General features: G+C 36.9%; 1 protein-coding gene across 4 annotated transcripts in view; it reads left to right on the forward strand.

Moving 5' to 3' along the window:
* Positions 1-25,336, forward strand: part of DACH2 (dachshund family transcription factor 2) — a 290,535-nt gene that overhangs the window by 228,821 nt on the left and 36,378 nt on the right. For all 4 annotated transcript variants that reach the window (XM_061446147.1, XM_061446149.1, XM_061446148.1 and 1 more), the window contains exons 6-7: positions 6,451-6,586; positions 8,380-8,460. In XM_061446147.1, the coding sequence (XP_061302131.1) occupies positions 6,451-6,586; positions 8,380-8,460 (217 nt within the window). The remainder of the gene's footprint in view (positions 1-6,450; positions 6,587-8,379; positions 8,461-25,336) is intronic.

Below are 25,336 nucleotides of genomic sequence, written 5' to 3' on the forward strand. Positions count from 1 at the left end.
TTTTATTTTAGAGTAGCAAGCATATTTAGCGCTGTTAGGTATATGGTTGGACTTAATGATATTAAAGGTCTTTTCCAACGTAAATGATTCTGTGATTTTGTGTTTCTAAGTTTGCTTCTTACAAGGCTAATTCTGTGGCTGTATCTGTAGTGAAGAAGTTAATGTGCAGTTTTTTATCTTTTTATTCCCTGAAACAGAGAAACTGCTATGCTGGGTGATGTTTAGGTCCTTACAAATTGCATTAAATACCCTTCTGATCTCTCCATCTTTGAAGGGAGTCATATCCCTCTTCCTGCAATGCCAAGAATGCCTTGCTTGTTAACTCTGAGATGCAGAGTTAAGCAATGAATACTTAAACTTGGAAATTGAAAAAATACAGTAAGAAGCATCTCTTTTTTTGCAAAGCTTTCAAGGGAATATTACAAGGTCAGGCACATACTAGCTTTTAGTTTTGGCTCAGGTCTTTTTACTATTGGCTTAGTCAATGTATTTGTACTTAATAACTGATATAGCATAGATCAGATACAACATTATCATCATTAGTCCTGAGAGTGCCTTTCTTTCACTCAGTAACAGTACTGGGTGGAACAGTTCATAGGAGGGGTACAAGTAGAAAGTTTCCATTACCAGATCCTTTCCGATTTTAGTCAGTATTATGCTTTTAGATTCAAATGATAATAGAAATGTAAAATCTTAATATACGAGTGAAGGCTGACAGTTTTCACAGTGACTGCTGATTTAAGAAATGGTGAAGAAGGAGGCTCTTTGGCTCTTTACCAATACCATCGTATTAGCTGCAGGTTTCTGTTTGGCTGAGCAGCTGGCAATTAATGAATTGATAGGAAGTAGTCACAAGGTAATGGAATTAGCAAGTGAACATCTGGTATTAAAAATCAGTAAACATAGAAAAGTTTTTATGAATTTTCAAATTTGGTGGGAAAATAATTGCCAGTCGACTACAACTGTAACAACTGTATATACACAGTGAAAAAAAAAGGGTACTTTAAATGGCGAAGTAGATATTTTTAAGTGAATGACTTCCCGATGCACTGCAAAAGATGAATGGAATCCAGCTGGCTTTCAGACGTACAGATCCTATCTTAGTTTTCAGACCAGCTGTTTACCTTGTTCATCTCCAGTTCTTAACAGCACTTGGAGATTCTATAAGTAGCTCAGAAGACCAGCTCACCCATAGTCTTTGCATGTGTCCATTTCCAGACTAAGATGATTCAAAATACAAACCACTGTTCTCTTGCCCAGAAATTGTAACTCTAACCATGGCATTTCTTGTAGGCCACTCTCTGGCATCATTTCAGATTTAGCACAGCTCCTGCTAACCATTTCAGGATCATTCAGGGTCATTCTTTTTCTTTGAAAAGCCTGAATGCCAGTTATGCATAACATATATAATGCATAATAAAGGCTGTAAACTTCAGAACAATATTAAAAAATGTACTTTATATTAGAATCCAAATAGTATTGGTATCAATTAAGAATATTAGCAGTTCAGTTCTTTGCTAACTGAAATTGTGTTAACTTCTCATGTTCTCCTCTTTTATTGAGAATGGAATTTAGCCAGGAAGATAGGAGCAGCAGTGGCACATGCATGGAATTGTGGTGTTTTGAGATAGGAGGTGAGGAGGTCTGCAGCCATTCTGCTGGTTGGCTGCTTCTGGCTTCACAGACCCCTCCAGAGACATGGGATTCTGGTTTCTAGATTTGTTTAACTGTGTGGTCCATTTTGCGAACATGAATGGTGTTTTGGCAAGCACTGGGAGATTGAGGTGTGTCACAAGAAATATTCCAGTTGGGAACTAGGATGCAGATTAATGCTGGAAAATTTATTCTGCCAGAGCCTATGAACTCCCTGTTTTTCCAACATGGTCATCAGCTCTAAATCTTTCTTACAATAGGTGAAAATTCTAATGTAAACCTAGAGGCAGTAGAATCCCTGTTTTTCTTTGCTCTCTGTTTCATTAGCAAGGTCTGGTGAATTCCAGCTCTCCTGCCACTGCAGAGCCCTTGTAGAGTACAGAAGTAGCACCTCAATTAAATATGAAATATCAAGATAAATGTCTGAATAAAATATCCAGGACTCAGAAAAACTTCCAAAACCTGCTTGTCAGCAGTGAAATGCCATTAAATCCTCTAGGAACTCATTAATAGATTAACATTTGGAAGAGTAATTACAGCTACATTAGAACTAAGAATAAAGAAAAATAAAGGAAAATCCAGCAGCATCATTTCTCTAAACTCTTGACACAAAATGAAGATCAATACCATAAAAAAAATCAGAGGTAAGGAATTAAGGTCAAGATGATTATGTCAAAAATAGGTAAGCTGTTCATATATATTTCAAGGAAAAAACACAACTCTGGATGCAAGTGGTGTTTCATGTTATTTGTGGTGTTTCATGTTATTTGTGTGGTACGTGGTGTTTCATGTTATTTGTGTGGAATACTACCTTGCTGGATAGAAAAAGGATATTGAGGGGAAATCAAGGATGTATCTAGAAATTGGAAGAGTTGATCGCTTCAGTGCCATTAACCTAAATCACAACTAAAATTAACAATGTCAAGTTTTGTAGCTACAGTTTCTGAGCCAAAGCAAGATGCTGATCTTTAGTGAGACAAATATATTACCCTTCAAAAGGATTAAATACTGCAAAAGTCTTCTTTGAGAATTTATGTTACAGCTCTGTAGCAGAGAGAGAAAAGATAAGGTAAAGTAGGTACTGTGGTGAGATAAATAGGTGGGATCTTGAGAAATGTTTTCATTTTTCATAAAATTCTCACTCTCTGCAAATTTAATATATATAATTCATACCATTATAACCTGGAATATGAATCTTGCAAATTTATGAATAGGAGGAAATACAAGTGAAGAAAATAGGACTTTATTTAGAAATGCTTTTCTATTACTGAGTATATCCACTGTAGAACCAGGCTACACAGCACTCTGCCTGTGGGAACTGAGTTATTTTCAAGAGGAAGAAGATTAAAATATATGAAAAGTAACAAGGCTGTAAAATACATAGATGACAAATAAAATGAAGTCATCAATGTGTAAAAAAAATTGTTAAGGATTTAGATTTGCAATTTTCCTATTTAAATGCCCTCATTGATTTGTTACAAATACTGTTAACCCTGTGTTTGGAAAATGGTGAGGACATTATCACTTGTGTTCTCATTTGTAATAAAATAGATTAACTTGCTGTGAAATTTTAACTAGGCTGAGACACAACAGTAGCTACCTAATGAACCAGAGCACATTGCTGTTAAGTAGCTAAATAGATGCATACTGATTACAGGACTGAAAAATGGATCTGTTTACTTGCAGAAAAAAGTCTGTTCATAGTGTTATTCATTATAGTGGGGGAAATTCAGCATCACATTTCCACACAAACATTTAGAAATAGACAATTTCTCCATCCATATGCAGTCTTATGTGATGATGCTCTATCCTAATTTGCAGTACATATAATATGGGGAAAATTTCAGCTCCTTTGTTGCTTATAGAGAAAACTGTATCTTCTCTGTACATGTAAATTTTTATAACTGATAAGACGTTAGATGACATAATCAACTAATTCACTTAGAAAGTGATTCACTGTGTGATTAAGAATGACATTATTATTTGACACTTTTATTTCTGTCTGAACATTTCAAACCAAGACCCTGAGTTTGAAGGCAAATTACTTGAAGCAGAGATTATTTTATAGCAAGAGACAATGGGAAATGCAGTTACCAGAAGGAGCTCAAATACTTTGCTTTTCCAAATCATCAGCTTTTGAATTACTCAAATAACTCCCATTTAAGATGACATATATGGCTGTTTGTGTGATATCTAAGTGTTAATTCATAGTCATATTTGTTCATAGCTTTTTTTTGCAGAACAGTTGGCATGTCCTCTTCTTGGCTATTCATTTTCATGGTTGTAGTAGAAAATGAAATTTACTTACACTATGTACTCTTCTGTTAAATTAATCATTTCAAAATGGTATCTTAATTGTAAATTGAGTGCTCACTATGGTAAAAAAAGGGAAAATAGTGCCAAAGAGGACAGTTAAAACTGAAATCCAGGCAAATAAAATTGCAGTCATAGTTGTAGCCTGTTAGCAGTAACCTATTTGGAAGCTATTATTTACACAAAGGTAAAAGACACACAGTATTTATAAACTCAGGATTGCAGGTATGTGTTTCATCATTTATGTAGGAGAATACTTCTTGGGTTTAGAACATTACTTGTACAGGCAACTTACTAAGCAGCCCATCCACAAAGTCTTGACTCTGTTTACTGCTTTATCTCAGCAACCTCTAAAACCATTCTTTTGGAGGCCGAGAAGAGGAAAACACAGGAGACTTTACAATCAGTGACTTTTGACTTCCCCCCCCCAAATTTGGAAACTGTTTATTTAAAACCATTCAGTTACCAAAATCTTAAGAACTTGTAACCCAACATAATATATTCATATCTGTTAAAACTTAATAAACATTTTAATTAGCATTCAAAACTACTGCCATTAAAGATATTCCTTTAAGATTTATTAGTTATTGTATGTTCATTAAATAACAGGTAATTAGTGAAAACAGATCCATAGAGGATTAACAGCTATGTAATAGATACACATCTGTTACAAGATCTTGAGCCTCAGTTGTTATTTAATGTACAATAACTATCCTATTAAAAACACATTCAGTGCTATGTTTTCAGCTGGTGTGATTGGAATAGTCAGGCACCATCCCTTGTTATTAGGAGGATCCAATCTCATATTGCCTTTGCATCATTCTCAAATATATCTGTAAATGTGAAGAAGAGTGTGGTTTAGAGAGATGGTTTTAATGGGTAACAGAATACTCTTAAAATGTCAGTCCTACTGCCAGTGTTATTAATGAGTTGCCTCAACAGGTTATGAACAGAAGCTATTCTGCTAGCTGTTTATAGTGGAAAAACTATTAGAATCTACCATTCTCTTCCTAAAGCTGTGTTACTGATTTAGGATACTGTCTAGCAAAAACTGTGTAAAAAGTTCAGATGTTAGTTTATTTTCAAAGCACACAGTGAATTGCCCCCCCCCCCCCAGTAGCCAGATTGCATATTCCTAATGAAAAATCTTTGAGAATAGGTTAGGAAGGCAGAGAAATTGCGAAGTTCCTTTGAGACAGCTTCCCCAGATTACGCTGTAATTGTGGTTCTTAATGAGGTGGGGGTAAGAGGATCTCCCTTTAAAAAAAACCTGAAAGTAATATTTCAGTTCTGAGTTTCCATGGGGAACAGCTGATTGCCAGGGATGAAGGCAACTCCTAAGATGCAGCTTCTGGATTTCTGTAAAATCAAGCATCCCCTCGTTAGCATCTCTCCTTTGGAGCTGCACCTTCAGGGATCTGTCACAGAGGATTAAAGTACAGAAGGGTTTTTAAAAATATGTAAAGTGTCTCAGGTCATGACCTGTCCCTTTCAGCAGATTTACTTTTTTTTGTTGGTCCTGGGAACAGGAATGAAGGGTACTGGAATTTTTAATTGATTCAGAAAATTATACATGTGGAAGCACAGGGTTGGAAGGGATCTCAAGTGGTCATACAGTCTCTTGCCTTCCTCAAGACAGGATGAATTAGTACTTATGCCATGCTTGTCTAACCTGTTCCTAAAGATTTTTACTAATGAAAAATCCATGGTATCTTCAGGCAATCTGCAAGTATAGATACACAGAACTGCGGCACTTAGTTTTGCTAAATTTTTATCATTTCTTATGTTTTTCTTCTTACCTGAAATACTGTGCATATTTAAATTAGAGGTTAACAACAAAGTTTCTCAAGTAAATAAGAATTTGCAAGCACATTCTGGTTTTTGTTAGTCAGTGATGCTTTTCTTGTAGAAGTGAATTTCTTAGCAGTGCCACAGCTTTTAAAATGTGTTTGAGTGCTACTCTGAGAAGATGCTGATGTAATTTCAGGTACATATTCTAGTGAGTTTACAAATTTGACTGCATTTATTGACAGCTTAGTCCAAATCTGAGTTATTATTGCAAATCTGATTCATACATGTCAATTTTCCTATCTGTAGATTAAAAGTATTATCTGAGAACAATATGAAAGAACATTCTTTAGGTCCCTTACAACCTTAATAATTCTGTAATTCTTTATGTTCCTATGTGTGAAAAACTTAGAAAATAAAAAGTTACCCAGAAAAAAAGAAAAGAGATGGCAAATGCTTTGTCATGACAAAGAGGATGAAAAGCTGTTGCCCAGATACATTGCATGCAGAAAGCTGTAGTCTTTTCAGCTGTAGATTACTACACTGGTCAAAAGACATTTCAGTTTTTCTCAGTTCACTATTTATCTTGGAAATACCATTTATTATTGGTGTTTTAAGCCAGCTACAGTTTTTTCATTGAACTTAGTGAAGTTCATGAGTCAAATTGCACAGATCTTGTTTTATTTCTGTTCCAAGGAAAGGATCCAAGACAGCCCTTCTCCAGCTCCATCTCTAGAAGACAGTCAGCGGCCCGGGAGTCACGCTTCCTCCCATCAGAGCAGCAGCGTGTCCAGCTCACCATCCCAGTTGGACAACACACCAGACAGAATTGGTTAGTGCTCTGCAGCCTCACACCTCTTTGCATTTACTGACCTCAAGAATTTTAGAAATTTGTTTGCTGGGAAACTCAGGAAAGCACTTACTTGCTAAAACCCCCCAGAAAGTTCATCACTACAGTTTGTTTTATTAGGTTCATCACTATGCCGAGCCCAGCCCCTCAGATCCACTCTATGCAAGTATCCGTCCTTGAACAGAAAATACCATCCCTTCTCCGGTAAAACCAAATTCTCTTGCATGCTGGAGTATGAAAGTGCATATGAAGGCACCTGGAATTGAAAAATAGCAAAGTATCTTTTTCTTCATAGATTATATGATGGCTTTTCCATTCTGGAAACCTCCTTATGCTCACACGTTCCATCATCACCATGAGGCTGAGGACTTTCTGATTTTTTTGGTGTCTACACCACAGCTTTTACAGCCTGTGCGTTATCAATCTTGTGTTTAAAATGCTGATTCAGTCTAGAGAAGTTCAGATCCTATTCCTGGTGCTTCCATGAGGGATCTAGGGCAAGTCAATTAACATCTCTTCGTGTCAGTGTATGTCAACGCCGTTGTCTTCAGTATGGCTAGAGCCCATGCAGACATTGCTGAGCTAGATTTGAACTACAAAAGCAGCACAGTCCATGTAGTCAGCATAGACCTCACTCCCATCAAGTAACTATTCAGCTGCTTGCTGGGGTTTTACAGTTTTGACTCTGAGCCATGCAGCAGCACCATGGCACTATATAGCACACAGTTGGGTCTATACAAACTAATCAGTAGAACCTGAACTATTTTGCCTAAATATATGCATACACAGGACATAGACTAGAAAGTAGATTCCCCTCAGCTCATTCATAGGTAAAATAGGGCTAGAAATCTACAGGACAAGAAATGTGACTTCCTATAACAAGAGAGGAAAAAGGGACTTTAGTCCTCACCCTTGCCTTGAAAGCTGCTGTTAACACAGCAGTTGCACACACTGCAAGCCTCTGGGCTTCAGAAGTGGTGCTGAAAGTTTTTGAAAGATAACTAGGTTTTATTTAGGTTGAACTGAACATTTCTCTGTGTTGAACTCTAATGCTGAAATTTGTAAAGATATGTTTATATGTTTTTTATCTATATGAATGTATGTTTTCACTTTTGCAATTTAAAACAAAAAGAAATAGCTTTCCCTAAAATATGGCAATGAAGCTTTTAACAAGTGTTCTGACTGGAATAACTTCTGTAATAAATGTGTTAATCAAATAAGAACAAAGAAAATAGGCATCCTGAAATTATAAACTTAACACCTCTCACAGATCTTGCAGGTGTGAAGTAAAGAGGTTTTTTCAGCACTACAGTGTATTGGGGTTTTGCTGTCATCTATCAATTTGGGTTACTAGCTGTCAAACTGGAGTTTTTAAATTTGCTGCATTACAGGTAATTACAAATACATAAATCCTTAAATCTATTTCTCTCCAAAATGGTTCCTATGAAGTACTTCTCTAATTAGAGAATCTAAACATTTAATAAAAAAATCACATTCATCTCAGTAGTAATTTGGGTTTTATCTTGGTATTTTTGTTTTATCAAGTTGAGCAAATTTGCTTTTGGTGCATATTTTACTTGGCTCTTGAGTGCCAAACTGGGAGAGCAAAATGGTTGATTGTGGACAGCAAAATTGATCAATTGCTTTAGAACTTACGTAGTATAAAGAAATGTTAAAGTAAAAATACTGAGAAAATATAATTAAATATTTTTGCTGTTCTGGCTTTTTTTTTTTTACTGATGGTGTTAAAAAGTTGTGCACTCTGACTTTTTTAGCTATGCTGACCAACAACAGGGAAGGAGAACTCATTGATCAAGAAACTGGGACCAGCCTAAAAAAAGTACAAAAGGAGAAAGGTAAAATTACAGACTGTTTTCCATCACAGGCATTTAATTACACTTATTATGTGTGTATTCCTTTTTCTGGGATTCTGCATATGCAATGGCATTATTTTAAAAATTTAAGTATGCTAAGTGCCTAAATGCAAAGAATAATGTATCCAGTGAATTTACATGGTATTATCCTTAGAAGTGTAAGCAACCAAATCTTTGCTTCTTGGTTATGTAGTGTGGGGCTAATGTTCTGCTGGTCTTTTGGCTCAATTATTTATGAAGTTCCTAGCAAATATGTGATGAGTCACATGGTATTGTTTCTTAGCCTCCAGGGAATGTGTGTGCAGACTACTCTAATGCTGGTACCTAAGTGAGGGAAAGAAGCCATTTTTCGTGTCTAATGATACTGCATTACCTCACAAGTAAGGGGCAGCAAGGGAAGAAGTGACATTTGGCCTGTAGTGGCAGTCCTAGAGGCAGGGCAGTGGCTCTTCTACTTGGTTCTCCCTGCAGTGATTGTTGTGTACTGGAAAAAGTGGTTATTGCTGGTGTATGCAGGTAAGCCCTGAGGAAGTACTTTGGTGATGGGGAGCATGTGGTGTCTGTGGCTGCACATCAAGGAAGAAGCAGCATTTTGTTTCAGTGCAAATATAACAAAAAAAAACCAACTTGCATATTAATAGGCACCAGGTTTGTTCTGGCATTGCATACAGACAGCACCATATGACATGAGTGCCTGCAAAAAAAAAAAGGAATGATATAAAGAAATAAAAGAAAGCCAATGGTAAGTCAATACTGGAAGAATACTGCAAAGGTATAAACCGAGGGAGGTAGTAAGGTTTCAGAGTGAAAAAGATGGGAAGAGAAGGAAGCAACCAAAAGAGAAGAAAATATAAATGCACTTAGAAGTCTACTTTTAATATGAAACATGTTATCATAAATGTAAATACAACCTGATTTATATTTTGATTGAGGTGATTTTGATGTATTTTCTGAAAAAAAAAAAGAGAAGACAGGTATGGACAAATTTATGAGCAACTCAGAAAATAATTTGGAGGCTCCATTTACCCTGTGGTTCCAGACTTACATAAAATTACTTGGGCGTATTCATGATTTTGTATAATCAGCCTTTTTCCTTAGATGCCTGTGAATGATACAGTCTTTGGGAGGAAGAATCTGAAATTTCCTCCTTATATTTTGTATTTTTGTACTTGAATCTCTCTTCTTGAAAGCTGAAGAAGCTGTTTTCTATTCACTGCTTTCTCTAGACATTTAAGCACTTCCCTCATGAACCCCAGAAGAGCCCTTTTCTGCCATTCTGTGGTAGTTTTGTCTGGATAATCACGCTTAAATCATTCCCTCTTTGACTCTTGTTGACATTTACAGACCAGAGGCTAAACAGTTATCAACCATACCTTCATTCCTAAGATTAAAACATTACATTTCCGTAGTAATCAGATAGATGTGTATTTAATCTAAATCTGAAAGTGTAGTTGATTTTAAGTTTGTTGAACCATGTAAGGTTTCTTCCCTCATGTTTCATCATTTTTCAGTGAAACAATTCAATATCCTATGGGGTTCAAAGATGCAAATCATGTAGTTATTTGTAGTAGCAGTCCTGTCACGCAGGATGGATGAAGGAAGGTACAGTTTAAGAATCAGAAAAGACAATTCAGAAATCCCCAAAAGCGTGAAAGTAATTTAAACTCCACCACCTGTGAACCTAATTCCCAGGCTCCTGTGATCACTGAGCGTTCCTCGTAACATATACGAAATCACAAAGATTTGATGCTAAAATTTTGTGTACCATAATTTACCTTAAAATTGAAGTTGCATAGGTTTATTAATTTCCCGATCTACATTTTTGCATATTATTATCTTTAATTGATTAGGTACTGGGAAATATATCTTTTTACGTGTGTTACTTCTGCATGCACTTAGGGGAATTTTTTTAGGATGAACTCAGTGTTCAGAGATTCATCTGCATGAGAAAAACGTGCTTCAAAATAATTTTAGCTTATCATTTTAAATGTAGAATAAGGTTTCTGGTTTTCTACTTGATCTGCACGGATCGGGTTGTTTTTTTTTCTGAAAACATGAGAATGAGAAATTGTTTCTTTTTGTCAGGTAAAGATGTCATTTCCAAGTAATGCCATGACTCCAGAACTAAAACCTTTTGACGTTATAGTGGGACAAATGCTAAATTTTAAAGGCACCAACATTGTGTGTCTAACAAATTCAAGCTGATTTTGCATTTGGCCATGTGACAGACCTGTATTAGAGTTGCTGTAGGAATCTCGGGTTTACAGGATGCAAGCACCCAGTAACTGATGGACTTCACCAGTAGGACAGAGTCAGTACTTTGCTTCTGAAAATCCCCAGCCTGTATGTGCTCTGTCACCCCAAGCAAGTGTTATTTTTCAGTGATTTGTCTTGCTCGCATATGGATCCTTTGTTCCTAATACTGTTCTTATTCTCTTGTGTATAATTAGTTTGGGCTCTGGTGCACCTCTGATATATTGAATGTTTTTTTCATAGTCAGATATGGACAGTCAGTGAAGAGTGTGGTCTGTGCTGGGTTGATCTGCAAAAAAATATACATGTAATTTGTATACAGAACAAGCTTTGTTTTTCAAAACCTGCCATTACTTTTACTGAGGTAAAATATATTTATCATAGAAAAGATTTTCAAAGTTATTAAGAAGGAATGTAGTTAAAATAAAAGTATCAACATTTATTAAGTATGACAAGTAAGCGATTTATACAACCGTAGCAAGCATATGTTTTCACATCTGTTTTGAGTAATATCATCATGATTTTAAAAATGATTTATAGCTCTGCAGGCCATAAAATGCCAGCTTTGCTGTAAGTTGGAAGTTTTCAAACAACAAAGAAATTATTGAAGGCATATATTGAACATGTTTTTGTTAGGCACCTTGGTATAACTTTACAAATCTAAGCACTCTGTAACAATTAAGTTAGCAAGAAATGAAAATTAAGTAACTAAAGTTTAGCAGTAGTAATATTTACGTGAAATCTTAGCATAAAAAACAGTAGAGGTTAGTGTAATGATTATAGACAAATACTTTGATATCCCTCAGGATACACAATTTCTGTTTTTCCATGTCCTGTTTTAAGTGATCTCAGCACCAGAAAGAAATGTGCCACTTTGTTCTCATCAAACTAATTTCAAGGTAATTAGGGCTGAAGAGAATATGGCTTAACAGTTTCTCTTTAGAAGACAGTTAACATGAGGTTGTGCCAGTTATGTTGAGCTGTTTGTATATGTTGGTGGGGCAGATTTTACAGAATTGGTGGTTGTCTCAGGGCAGAGGGGTAAGAGCCCAGTTAGACCATACCATAAGGTTTTTGAGGGAGAAATGCCATTAACTCTCAATTACTCACATCCTTTCATCATCTTTTTAGGAAATATGGTGAGGCTTAACATTAGAGGACAACAGAGTCAAACTTCTTTATAGGTCTGCAGTTGTTTTTTTTTTGTCAAATGTCTTTAACCATTATGGTGCACAAGCATTTTGCCTTGAAAATCCTCCACAGACCATAGCCCCAAGTGTTTACAGAAACTGCAACACAAATTCTTCCTGATTGTGCTTTCCCGCTCTGTCTGGTTTTAGGCAGTTACATTTTACCTGCACGATTGTTCGCAGAAGCTAAATTTTAAATTCATCTGCTTCAGTATATATCCTGAGAAAAACTTCTGTTGTATGGGAAAAGATTGCGTTTGACACAGCCCTGTATAGGCTTTATAGAAAACTGCATATGAATTCTGGCATTAGGAAGGTTAAACGAGCCAGAAAAGAATTTGGCCATGCCTTCCAGTCAGACTTAAATGCCAGTACAATTATTCTGTTTGACTGCATGACAAGAATTATTCCAAACTCCTCACATAGGATGGAGTAATAAAAGGCACTGGCCCACCTCTTGCCACTGTAAAATCAAGGTGAGTGTTCATGTCTTCAGGGGAACAGAATTTGGCCAAAGATTGATATTTTGGAAGATTGCTCCCCTAGCTGGTGGTTATTATTCCAGAGAAGAGTGATACACATAGGCTGCTCAGGTGCTGTTCTTCCTGGCCCCATGGCATGTCCTGAGCCCTGATGAGAGCCGGATACATGCTAGCCAGCCCCTTTGCTCTGATTTTGTGAGGCAAACACGATATGTGGGTGACCACAACGTGCTTTGACTGGGTTTTCGGGTGTTCACACGGGTGCTTGGGCTGCTGGAGCTGCACTTCATCTGAAGTGGAGTAAAATTTTGTAAGAAAATGTCATAAATTACCAGTAACTCCAGACTTAACCATTGTTCAAGCAGCCTTTGAGTAGAAATAAAGATTGTATTTGTTGAGAAAGTGATTTGCTCTGAATTTCCCAGAGCTACTCGGGCCCTCCTTTAGCCCAGTTGTCTGCATCATCAGAGTACAAATCTGGACTCAAAGGCTGTGTCTCGTGTTTCTGTAGACAGTAGTCTCCAAAGCTGAGCATCTGGCAGCTATCCCTTTTTCATTTTATTAAAGAACACCTTTCCCTTTATTACTTCAAGGAAATGGGAATTTTGCATCATTTCTGTCAGCTGAGCAAAATATTTTCACATGGCAGGGACTACAGTAATGAAATAATAACTATATGTATTGTATTTCATTTGCAGAAAAGAGGTTTTATGCGTTTAAATTAATCATTGCCAAAGGACTGGGTTACTCAGGATGTAAGGGGAGGAGAACGAGCAGGTGCAGAACACCTGAAACAGCAACAGGCCCTGGTGTTGGGGGTGTCCTCCAGAGAGAGGACTTTTCCAGCAATTAATCTGAAAGCATCCAGATGGAGAGCTCAAGGAATAAGAAAGAGAGCTAAGAGTACGAAGCTGTACCACGCAGTGTGTATACAAAGTGTGCGATAGGTGCCAACACTTCAAATGCTCATCATGCTGTTTCTTTGACGTATCAATACTTGCATGTTAAAGATATAACGAGAAAAAAGCAGTTTTCTTCATGAATGTGCTCACGAATCTCCTCCTGAGATATATGAAAAACTCTCCAAATTAAAAGTGAAGTCATGTTCTTTTTGGTCCCTAAGTGTTTATATTAGGTGTTTATATTAGGTCATTTCTTCAGTGGAGGCAATAACACAAGGGTTTAAAGGTTGCAAGGGTTTCTTTTTCCAAAAAATCTTAAGTGACATACACAGTGCAAATGTTCACTGGAAAAATCAAGATATTTTTAGGCTTTCTATTTTCTGAGAATACTGAAAAATAAGAAGCACAGTGCTCTATTCTGGGTGAAGGCTTTCTCCACAAGTTTTTTTGTTGTTAAATTTAACCTGCAAGTGAACTGACAACTGTTAAAATGTGATCTTTCATCAGGAAATCAATCAAAAAAAAAAAAACACACAAAAACTCAGCACCAAAACCCATAACATCAAGGCAAACTCTTATTATCACTTAGATTTGCCATACATGTAAATAGAAAGTAAAAGCAAAGCTTTGATTTTTGAAGTGTCTAGTCTAGACTCGTATCATTATGATTGTGTTTAACCATTGCTCTAATGTTTTTAAATACAAGGGCCATTACAAAGAGATTGATGAAGTATTCCAAGGTCACATCTTCTACATTAATTTTGTTTTAGATCTTTATTTGCAGAATCATTTTTAAGAATGGTTTTTTTTCCCTGAAGGGTAAAATACCTGCTTCATAATGATCCTGGCAGATGGACCAAGGCAGTTTCTTACATTGATACATAATTTATTAATATGTTTTATTTATTGGATTTCAGTGACTTTAATGTATTGCTGTCTAAACACTACAAATTATGTGTCTATACAGACGTGCTGAAATGTTGAAATTTTCTTTACTGAAAAGGCTTTGGACCAACTGTTTTAGTAAGGTATCCAGTCCATGGAATAAAATGGGCAAATAAGAATAAAGTAAGACAGAAGTAGAATCATACGATCATAGGATAGTTAGGGTTGGAAAGAACCTTAAGATCATTAAGTAATAAGGTAAAATAACTACTCTCCAAAGTCTGGTTGTCTCTTTAGATTTTACCATTTCCACTTTTCCTCCAATACTGTGAATTGAGTTTTCAGTAGTATCTTATTGAGCTGTATCAGATTTGAAAGGCATAAAAAAGAGAGAAAAATTACTGATTGGTATTCAGGAGGGGTGCTCACAGGGGGATGCTGTGCATGTCTGCTCCTGCACCAGCAGCCTTAGGAAAGCATGAGTTACGGGGAAGCCTTGGAGCACCCTAAGCACTGGTGGGTGGTATTTTTTGTAGTGTTTTTATGTATCCAGGACTTTTTTTCTAATTTGATCTTTTGAATGTCTTAAGATCTCTCTGTGGAGTGTGTCTGCCTGCCTTCTGCGTAAAAGTCACATTAAGATGGCAATTAAGAGCTCCCTTCTTTATTGCTTGCCCAGAGGTTTCAGGTGACAGGAGGCCCAAAACCATACCTTCATGTGCATCTCCAAAGTGTTTGTGTGCTTGCTGCATTAGAACAAACATTCCTGATAATAAAATGTAATAAATCCCTAGTGTACATATAGCGTAGTGAAGTAACCTTGGACTGGAAGTAGAAAAAGGTTATGCTTTTGAAATAGATAGGTAGCCATGAAACCAGAATAAGTGTTGTTCATTATATTTCAGACATTGCATTGAATTACATTGATGAAGTTACATGATAGCTTCTTAGCAGAGCTGATACGACCCATACACTGAACTTGGGAGCCGCTGGGGCTGCAGAACATAAGGAGGTCCAGACCACAGCCAGCTCAGCCTGTAATTTCAAGGAAATCAGATTTCATGTTCAATTATTGGGGCAGAGGGCACCACTACAGCACTCTTTACTGTGTTAGGTGTTTGGCTATTATAGCCATATTTATTTCTGGGAATGGACAGTTCTTTTAGTAGCTTTTTCATATTATCAGCTTTACTTTGGAAATTAAGCATTGCACCTGATATGATAGGAGGCCACAATAGTAAGTTATGAATATAATTTCAGTTGTTCTAAAACAAGGAGTTTTTTTCTGAAGAAAAATGGCCCATTTTGAATTCTTTCCATGAAACTCCCTGCATCTTTGTATAAGTTCAGTACTAATTTTCTGATGTTCTTTTAATGATTCTTATTAATACAGTAACAAGTAGATGCATGGGTGAGATAGTGTAAGAATCAGTAAGTAAATAAAATGCGTATTATCTATGTTAACCAAAACCTTGCTGTCCCCCTGCACTGTATTTGTTTTTTTTTCATGTTATAAGCTCTTCATAAATTAATTTAGTGGGGAAAAAGTGTGCAAAATACTGAAGGATTTTTCATGTTCCTAAAATGTCTCCCAGCTTCTCCCCTCAACTTACCTTAATCCTAGGAACAATTTCTTTGCCAAAAGGATAAACAAACCTAAAGTGACTGTGAGATTCTCATTGTACAGTTGTTATACAACCCAGTAAATTGTAAAATACCAGAAAGAGAAGAACAAGGAGGGGACGATCATTCTGATGCTAACGGTAGCATTTTCATGTGCCTATCTATGTGAGTGAGGTGGCCAGAGCTGGGAATTTCTCAGTGAGAGGGGCTGCCTGAGTAGCTCTGTGGGGCTGGTGCCTGCTACCAACTGGGAAGTGAGTGCTCACAATTGGCTAAGGTTTACATCTGTGAATATTCTTATTGTAGCAGGTGCTTATGATTGATAAAAAGATGGATGGAGAGACACCTGTGCCTTGCTGTATTTGGGATATGCCAGTCATTGGGTACTCTGTTGGAAGAGTATTTCTCAAAATACCTGAATCTGTAGCAGGAGATTGAATCTCCTCTCCTAAGTGAAGCTTCTTTCAGACTGCTGTGTCTCTGCATTGCATCTGTCACACCATCTTTAGTTAAAGCTTTCCTACTTCATCTGAGTGATTAAATATTCATAAAAGCAGGCTCCTTAACTAGCTCCCTTGGCCTGCTGCATTACCAGCTGTACTCTTGAGCTGCTTTGTGTGTTTTCTCCCCTCCCCAAACTCCTTTACTAAATAATCCCAAACCAATAGTCTGATGGTTTGAAAACAGGACTCTTGTTTCTCAGCTGGCTACTCCATTTGGGGTTTATGAGATCATCAGCTGTCATCCCTGGGCTTACAGTCTGCGTCAAATCCTCCAAATAGGACCCAAGTTAAGCTTCACAGACAAAATACATCTGGCCAGAGGTACCTTCAGCACAAATTTAGAGGACTGAAGGCAGCTGTTAAGTTGGTGGTTGGTTGTTTTTAGATATCTCACCAATGCCTCATTAATACATTTGTACCTATAATTAGAACCATAGAGTGCCTTTGTAGCTTTAGCTTGAAAGATCAGGCTTCTGAGAGTTTTTGAGGCATCACTCCTATATATGTAACTAGTTTGTGTGAATACCAGTGAAAATCAGCCCTGAATTAATTGATCTGCTTTTAAATGTAGAAATTGGATTTCTAAGTAATTTTGAGATGATGTTCATTGCTGACGTATTTGTAGTGCTTCATCATGTTCATGAGAACTACTACAAATGTCTAATTTTCCCAAAAGACTGTATGCACATTCACCATGGGGACATTCATACTTTAACCTTTTTAGCTATTAGAATTCTTAAATTCAAGGCAAATAAGTGAAAGCTAGAAAGACTGTGGTTATTCCAGTACAGAATTCCCCAGGCACACTCCTTTGGTCATGTTTGCCTGTTGCATACTGCTTTTGAAATACCAACTGATTTATTTTATTTTGTAGTCAGAATGACAGTCATTTCCAAAGCAGAGTTTTCTTTTAGTTGACAGACTGTGACAGGCTATAACAAGCAGTTTAAAAAATAAAATTCTGCCTCCAGGTGTATTTTGAAATGTTATAATCTATAAAACATTGCATAGTTTTGAAACTGTTTTATCCATCACCTGGACTGCTGTGCAGTATTTTGATAGCAAGACTTTTGATAGCTAGGCTTGTGTGAATTTGCTGATATATGCCATGGCTGGTTCGGGTGAGTGTTGTCTGTGAGGGGATACAGAACTGTAAAATCTTTTATGACAGTTCCATGGAGTGTTGCTTCTGGTGTGGTAGAAGATGCCTTTTTGATGCAGAATATGTTGAAGGATGGAGCATCTCTGGTAGGTGGCTGAGCTGGAGTAGAAAATGGAATACATGTGTGTGCATATGCCGATTCACAGAGGTTAGAAAATATGAATTGCTCAGAAAATAATGTTATTTATACATCTGTAACCTTTGGAGACATCTTGGATGCTGTTAATTAGGAAATTGGCCTGTATTTATTATTGTTGTCTTTTTTTTTTTTTTTGTTAGTTTTAAAATCTAGAAAGTGATTGTAATGAAAGTACCCTCCAGGCAAAAGTGTGGAGAAATTCACATATTAAAGGAGGAGTCGTCAGAGTTCTGTTTGACTTTTGACATTATGGTTGTATAGCCTATGGCATTACAGGCAGAAGGGATTTAGAGAGAGAGCTTGAAATTACTTTGTAAAAAGAGTATATTTATATATACTGAATTTTCTTTTAACTAGCGTATCTTAAGGAAAGCATAATATGTTTGTAAAATTAAAATAACAACAGTAAAAATACCAAGAATAATGATTCCATTGCACCATAATTCCTTTGTTTGCATGAAGCTTCTGATATTTAAAAAAAGAGACACCAATATTTAGAAACTATTTGATGAGTTCCTAAAAGATAGTTTTATTGTTTCAAGAACATTCATTATTAATCTCTCTATATACACACATGCTGAAATCTCAGTAGAAAATAAGTCAGGCACTTCTCGATTATAGTCTTATTCATAATAAGAATCTCTCTAATATAAAAGATAATTTTTCAGCACTGTTTTAGGATTAGTGTTTTGTAAATACCACTACCTATGTAGCATATATTAAATATTGTAAATCAGGCTGGAGTTTTAATTTTACAACTAGCAACTGATACGTCATGAGTCACATCAAATGCTGAAGCTAAATGGTCCCAAGTATCTGAAACATATGATTATCATTCTGTAACAGTGGTGGCTAAATGGACAGAATTTTCATGGGGGCTTTGCTCAATGGGTGACCTACAAAGACATGTGGGTTAATAAGTTTTAATGGTAGATAAATGAAGGCTCGATGTTTGAAATCCTTATTTCCCCTAGATTTTTTTCATGCTGATGTTCAACTGTCTCAAAGACAACGCAGGGTGTCTCATGAGGTCGGAAACAGCTGAGTAGGGGGGATGAGGCCTCCCCTTTTGTATTCTGGTTGACTTCAGTGAAATTGTATTCCAGCGTTCAAGCATGTAAGTGGAAGCTGTTGAGGGATTGGTTTCTCCTGAGTGCAAGAATGTCTGCTCCCATTTCCTTTTCAGAAAGTTTACAAACTCAGGGACTGTAATTTATTTCCACCTTTTCTTTCTCATCTGAAAAAGAAAATGTTATCTCTCTATACATGAAAATGTCTATCCATCAAAATCCTGTTTTAGTATACAGGGAATTTAGCCCAGAACGAAAGGAAAGTGAGAAAGACAATGCAGCTAGTTTCAAATGCTCAATCGATAATTTACTTTAAGTTTACACATGAAAATAAAACTATAAATATAGAAACACAAAGATCATCTGATTCAGAGCAGCCTCTTCAGCTTCTTCCATGGGCTGTTCCAGCACTCACTTAAAAATCTAATAAAGGAAGAAAAAAATTGAAGTGTCTTCCAAAGATTTGACTCATACCTTCACAGTTCTGCCATTGGTGGGATCTGGTCAGTTCATGTCTCAGCTTTCAGAGAAGCAGGTTCAGTGGTTGTGCCTGCAGAGCAACACATCCTCTAAAGAAATTCCCTCTGGCAAAGGAGCTGCCCTCCTGCAGCCCAGTTGTGTGCAGTGCTGCAGTGCTCCCCTGGGGGAATGAATACATCAGAAATGGGGTATGTCTTGGTTGGGAGCCTTGCTGCTGGTATGGCTAAACTGCTTGTAGCATGCAGACTGTCTCAGGTCTTACTAAATGGTGCTGCACAGTGTGCTATGGACATGTTCTGGCTGATGAGTGGTTGTAGCATAGATTCAGAATGTTGGCATCACTAAAATGAAGCTGTATCTAAACAGAAAGATTATAACAGAAGAAATCCAGAGGGCAAAATAATAGATATTAAACCTTGTTTTCCAGACTGTTGAATCAGTTCATAGTAATACGTGAGTGAGCAGGAAGGTAACAACATCTGTTAGCAATAAATGTTTCCTTTCTTGAGTTACTGAATTAGCTATGAGAAAGTGATTAGAAATAAAATATTATGATTTCTGATAGAAATAGGTAGCGCTGCATGGGCTTTGAGATAAGAACTTGACAAACGTGTAAAATAAACACAAAACTGGTTTTATAAAGCGGGGAGATTACCATTTTCCATGTTGTCTGCCAAGATTTCTGTATTTCAAATGTTAGCAGTTGGCTTCTTTTCAAAACTGATAAATAATGATGTTTGTTGTGGAAACAATTATCCTAAAAATAATTTAGAAGGATTGTATCCCCTTTCTGTTTGTTTATAAAGACCACATTCAATTTATATATAGACAGCAAGAGCTCCACTTGCATCTATAAAACAGTTCTTAAATCATTCTAAATTATTGATGTGCACAAAGAACTCTTTCCGCTTTTGTTTGAAGTTTTATTTCTGCGGCGTTGTGCTTTCTAATTGTACTTTCAACTACTGACATCTGTTATAGCTGTTTCAAAAAGTTTCAATACTTCTCTTTTCTAATGATAGACAGTCTTTTCAAAGACAAACTGGCTTCATTTTGAGCAAGCAAAATAATTAGTTGAAAAAAGATCACTGATTTGGCCAGGGAGCTCTCCATTTTATTTTTTTTCCCCACAAGTTGCTGTTTTATATGATTCCAGCACCTACTCAACAGAAGGCTGGCCAAGAGGACTGTATCTCTGCAGCAACTCAGAAACCATAGAGCATCAGCATATGTCCTTTGCTTCCCTGAGGAAATCCAGGGCTTTATTCTACCAAAAAGAGTACCAAGAAAGTACTTCACACACTGATATTCTCTGTATGTCTGACAGATGGAAAAGTAACTTGCTGGTCCAAAGCTGCTATTCCCAACAAAGTAGGAAAAAAGCTCAGCAATTGGAGATGAGATTAATCCTTAAAAGTCTGCTTAGAAATCCTTTTTAATATAACTAGTGGTATGAATATGTGTGCAGCAGTAAACTTAGTTCTAATGATATATGACATAATCACAGTCGTCTTCTCTGGCATAAAAATACAGGAGACATTTAAAATATCCCAGATAAGGAAAGCACAATGTAAAGACATTTCTTTGTCTTTTTTTTCATAGAGAATATTTCTCCCATTAAGGTAGAATAGGCTTTCAGCTTTGAAAAAATACAAGTCCAGGACTCTGGTCCAGTTGGGGTACACCATAACTAACCTTTAAGCTAGAAGTTGCCTAGAATTCTTATAATAATTAATACAACACTAGGGGATTTAATTGACCACAAGATTAAACTATTAAGGAAAAAATTTCATCCTAATTGAGAATTGAACCCCTAGCCTTTATTCATTGCTCTGCCACTTGAGTCATGAATTGGGGGTTAATTGACTGTCTAGAATCTCCCAAGGAGCAATTATTTCATATAGTGGTGCTAACACATACTGTAGTAAGGCAATTTTTAACGGCATCCTTTTTTTCCCCTGGATTTAAAGAGATTTTGTGAGGACAAGAAGAAGAGATGCTGGACGTGGGGAAGGAAACAAAAATGTAAAAAGGAAAAGGACTTAGGGTTTTCTTTCAGGTGCCAATTGATAAAGTTCAAAAACCAGAAAAGGTATTGATGCGAGTTTGAAGTTAGAGTAAGAATAAGAAGTACCAGATTTTAGTTAAGGTACCCCCCTCATCTCTGTGTCCTGTGGGTCGCACTTAAATCCTAGCACTTGTCTGTGTTTCTGTTAAAATTCAGTAGCAGTGGCTTGCAGTAGGATCTCACATCACTCTGAAGTTGAAGGTTTTGAACTACACTAAATGCAGCTCAGTTTTGTTGGACAGATGATTAATTAGTTTTAGTCTATGAATCATGTTTTGCTCTCCAGTTTAAATATTTATGGCTCCGCTCTGTGACAGTGTTGCATTCCGTGGGACAGAAGACAGTACAGAGGCAGGGATTTCCCCAGGGGCACAAGATCACCTATATCTCTCAGCCATTTTCATCCTGGCAGCTGTGACACTGCAGACGTATTAGGGAGTAAGAGGTGTCTGCAGTGACTTAATTTGGGCAGTCCTGGACCAAAAGAGAGATGTTTGAGAGGCCTAAGTTGCTTACAACAACCTTGAATACTGCTTGGGCTGGCCCAACCGTCATGTGCTGCAGCATGGAGGAGGCTTACCATTACAATTCCCAGTTTAAGTTGTTATTAAGATTTAGGAATAACTTTTCTTAGGAATAAAGACTTAGAAATAATTCTACACAAAATGCTACAAAAATCATAGAAAGAATGGGCTAGGTATACTTACACTTTTAACATTTTCTATTTATTTGCTTACATGGTGATTAATAAAATTCATTACTTCATAGATGTTTCTGCTTCATTAGTGCAAATTTGCAGAACTTTTCTAATTATGAGTCTCCTTTGAAGAAGAAACAATAGAGATAATATCAAAACCTTTTAACTAAGTGAAGACAGTTATGGGTACAAGTCAGGCATTTTTATATTAAAATATATTCAGTTTTTACGATGTTTTCATAAAGATGCCATCTTTAGAAATACTTGAAGAACCTTCAGAATATAGGAGAAACTATTTTTTTTGTGTGTGGAATTATCAAAGATAAAAAAAATAAAAGGAAATGCAGAAAAATTCAGCATCTTAAGCTTACGTTTGAAAATTAATTTTAAATCCTGTGGGCAAGGAGGACTGTGTAGGTAATTCGTGCTTAAAAATATGTAAAATCACTGTATGCTTAGCGAAGTCTGACAAGAGGTCTGAGAAGGAATAGCACCCTATAGCATTAAGGGTGCTCAGAAATAGCAGCAGTTTAAGTACATTTTATAAACATAATTTTACTGTCATGCTACCTGCACATATTAATGTCTAAGGGGCGTTTGCAATGGTACCAAAAATTCACTATGCATGTGGTAGGTGACACATCTTAGCTATACATTGCTGTGCTCTGGGATATGAACAGTATAGAAGGATAGTGCTTTGTAAATGTGGTGTGTAGGAGTCTAGGGGACTCCTATGCAGGGTCTCTAGAACAGAGACCACCCCAGCTCCTCCAGTACCCCCTTGTGCTTGCAGGGGAGGTTGCAGAGACGTGATGAGTGGGTCACCTAAGGTGGACAGGAATCGCTTCTAACATAGCTCCTTGTTGCAGGGTGATGTATTGTGTTCACAGCTTAACTTCTGTTGCACATAAAAACATATGTGCTCATATGTCTTTTGCTTACATTTGCATTCTGTTGAAATCCAGACCACCAGCCAATGTATGATCACAGCCCCATAGGTTTTTATTAGATAGTGTAAATCAGGGCAGTCAATCGCACGGAAAGGCAAGAAGACACAAGCATGAAAGCAGTGTTAGAAAGTCCAGGTGACTCCATTACACATGCACCAGAGTTGCTACTTTAAAGGTGACTTGGAGATGTACAGACATCTACGAGTCATTTATAACTCTTGTATCTTTGGTATTACAGAAATATCAGTAATGTAATCTCTTAGACTGTCTGGTTTTACTGGAAGTATTACAGGAAGCTGAAAGTGTGGAGACAGGGCATGGCACAGATTGTCTTCAGCTGGATAAAGTGTTTGAGACTAAAAAAAATACTATTTTTTTCTTGCTTATAAACATTAGAGGTGAACAGGTAACATAGATATACAGAAGAAAGAGGGGTTTACAGTGTAATTCAGATTTGAGTTGGGTTTTATAGTCACTCATTTTCATTTGGTCAGTAAAATCATAGAGTAAAGACAGAGGAAACAAGATCTGCTGTTTCTAATATGAAAAATAACCATAGTGTTTTCTGCACAGTGAGGAAATAGTTGTCCCAGGTTCTATAATAACAGTCAAAGCTACCAAAAGCTCCCACCATCTGAGAAGGAGGATGCTCTGCTGAAGAAATAAGAGTAAGAAAGAACAGCATTTCCCTTTGATTCTGCCTTGAGGAGGAAAAACCTGGACATGTTCACAGTATGAACTAAGTGACAAAAGCAGTATTTACACCCCAAGTGTGATTCCTTTTCTGTTCTCACCTAGTTTTAACTTCTCCCCTTTAAATATAATTCTGTTCCAGAATTTTCTCCACCTGCTATTTTCTAAAACTTGCACATGTCCCCGGTCCACATACACCATCATTCTTCACTTGCACTTTCTGTCCATGTTTTATCCTGCTCATCCAAGCTCCATCCAGCACCCAGTTTGCCTGCCTGTCTCCTTTCTTTTTCTCTTTATGTCTTTTTTCTACAGGAAACAAATACATCTTTACATTGACACAGAAATCGCAAAGGTCAGAAACCTGTTTACCTGTTCAGGGACTTTTATAATTCTTTTTTTGACTTGTTTTTTTTTTGTGTGTGTTTTTTTTTTTTTTGGTGGTTTTTTTTTTTTCTGAGGGTTTTTTGCTCTTTTTTGAAATTAATTTATTTTGAAAGTATTTTAACTATTAAAAAAGTATTAAAATTTATTTATTCTTTGTAAAGAAGTACCACACCCTAAGAAACTTTTAACGCTGTTAATGACTTCTAAGTAAGTGAAATAATTGACCTTGTGCAGTATCACTGTCTTCAGTTGGTTCAGGTCAACAAAAAAATCCAGAAGGCATCATGTGGATCGGCTGTGTCAGAAATAGAAACTGCTGCTCTCAGAAATTCTTTTTTCCAATGCAGACCCGCAGTTCCCAGGCCTGCTGTGCAGTTGTCAGTTTACCTGCCTCAGCTTGATACTTGTTGGCAATGTTTCATGGTGCACGTGCAAGTCCGGTGTGTAACCAAAGGCTACATCCTTACGCCTCTCGTAGGAGTTAGTCCTGGCCTTACAAGGCAGGGGAGGTACATCCATGCCATCCCTCCCTTCGTCCTGTAGTAATTGCATTGCAAAATCATGTCTAGTGCGAAGCTCCAGTAAAGGCCGGTTAGCTCTTAAGAGCAGTTGCCACTGAATCATTTGGATGGACTTGACCTGGAATCAAGGTTTGTTACGTCATGGTAGAAAATGTGGATCAAATTTTCTTCTCATGTGAATTTGAAGTAACTGCTTTTGGAGTAAGTAGAAGCCCTCTATTGTTTCCTAGTAGGCTCATAAGCTACACATTTAAAGTACAAGGAGTACTTTAAATTACGTTGTAAGTATGGGCAATTCATATCCCTTTGGAAGCTTGCCTTTAGATGGGCTTGGTCTGGCAAACTTCTCAGTAAGTTAACAAGCAAATAAAAACCCCAACAGCTCCCTCCCCATGCTGCCATAAAGAGGTCTCTTCTGGAAGTTATGTGGAGCTGTGGACAGCTGTTGATCTGCCTCGAGCGTGCCCTTGTGTGCAGCAGTAGCCTTCACCTTTCTTTCACTGTTACGAAGGGAGGTAACTGATAGTGATGAACATGATTTCCTAGGCGTAGTACATTCAGATTTTTATTATGATATCACCAGGATGTATGTTTGTGGAAGGAAGATAGATATATATCTGTATCTATGTCTATGTTTAGCTTCAGAATATCAGCTCCTTAAATATAGTATATTACCTGCATGAAACTGAAAATGTGGGTGACACAGTGTGCAGGAATTGGGCCCAGCTTTGCTTACAAATCAGCTTGATGATGAGGCTGCAAAAGTTATATTTTCACTGCTTTCACATACTGAATTTATTAGCTTCTTGAAATTGATTTTGGATGCCTTTCATTTGCCATTGGGCTGAAGTCA

The sequence above is a fragment of the Pezoporus flaviventris genome, unplaced genomic scaffold (assembly GCF_033815535.1).
Source record: "Pezoporus flaviventris isolate CSIRO_AGI_PZ_B2104156 unplaced genomic scaffold, CSIRO_AGI_Pfla_v1 ptg000005l, whole genome shotgun sequence".
Lineage (NCBI taxonomy): Eukaryota > Metazoa > Chordata > Aves > Psittaciformes > Psittacidae > Pezoporus > Pezoporus flaviventris.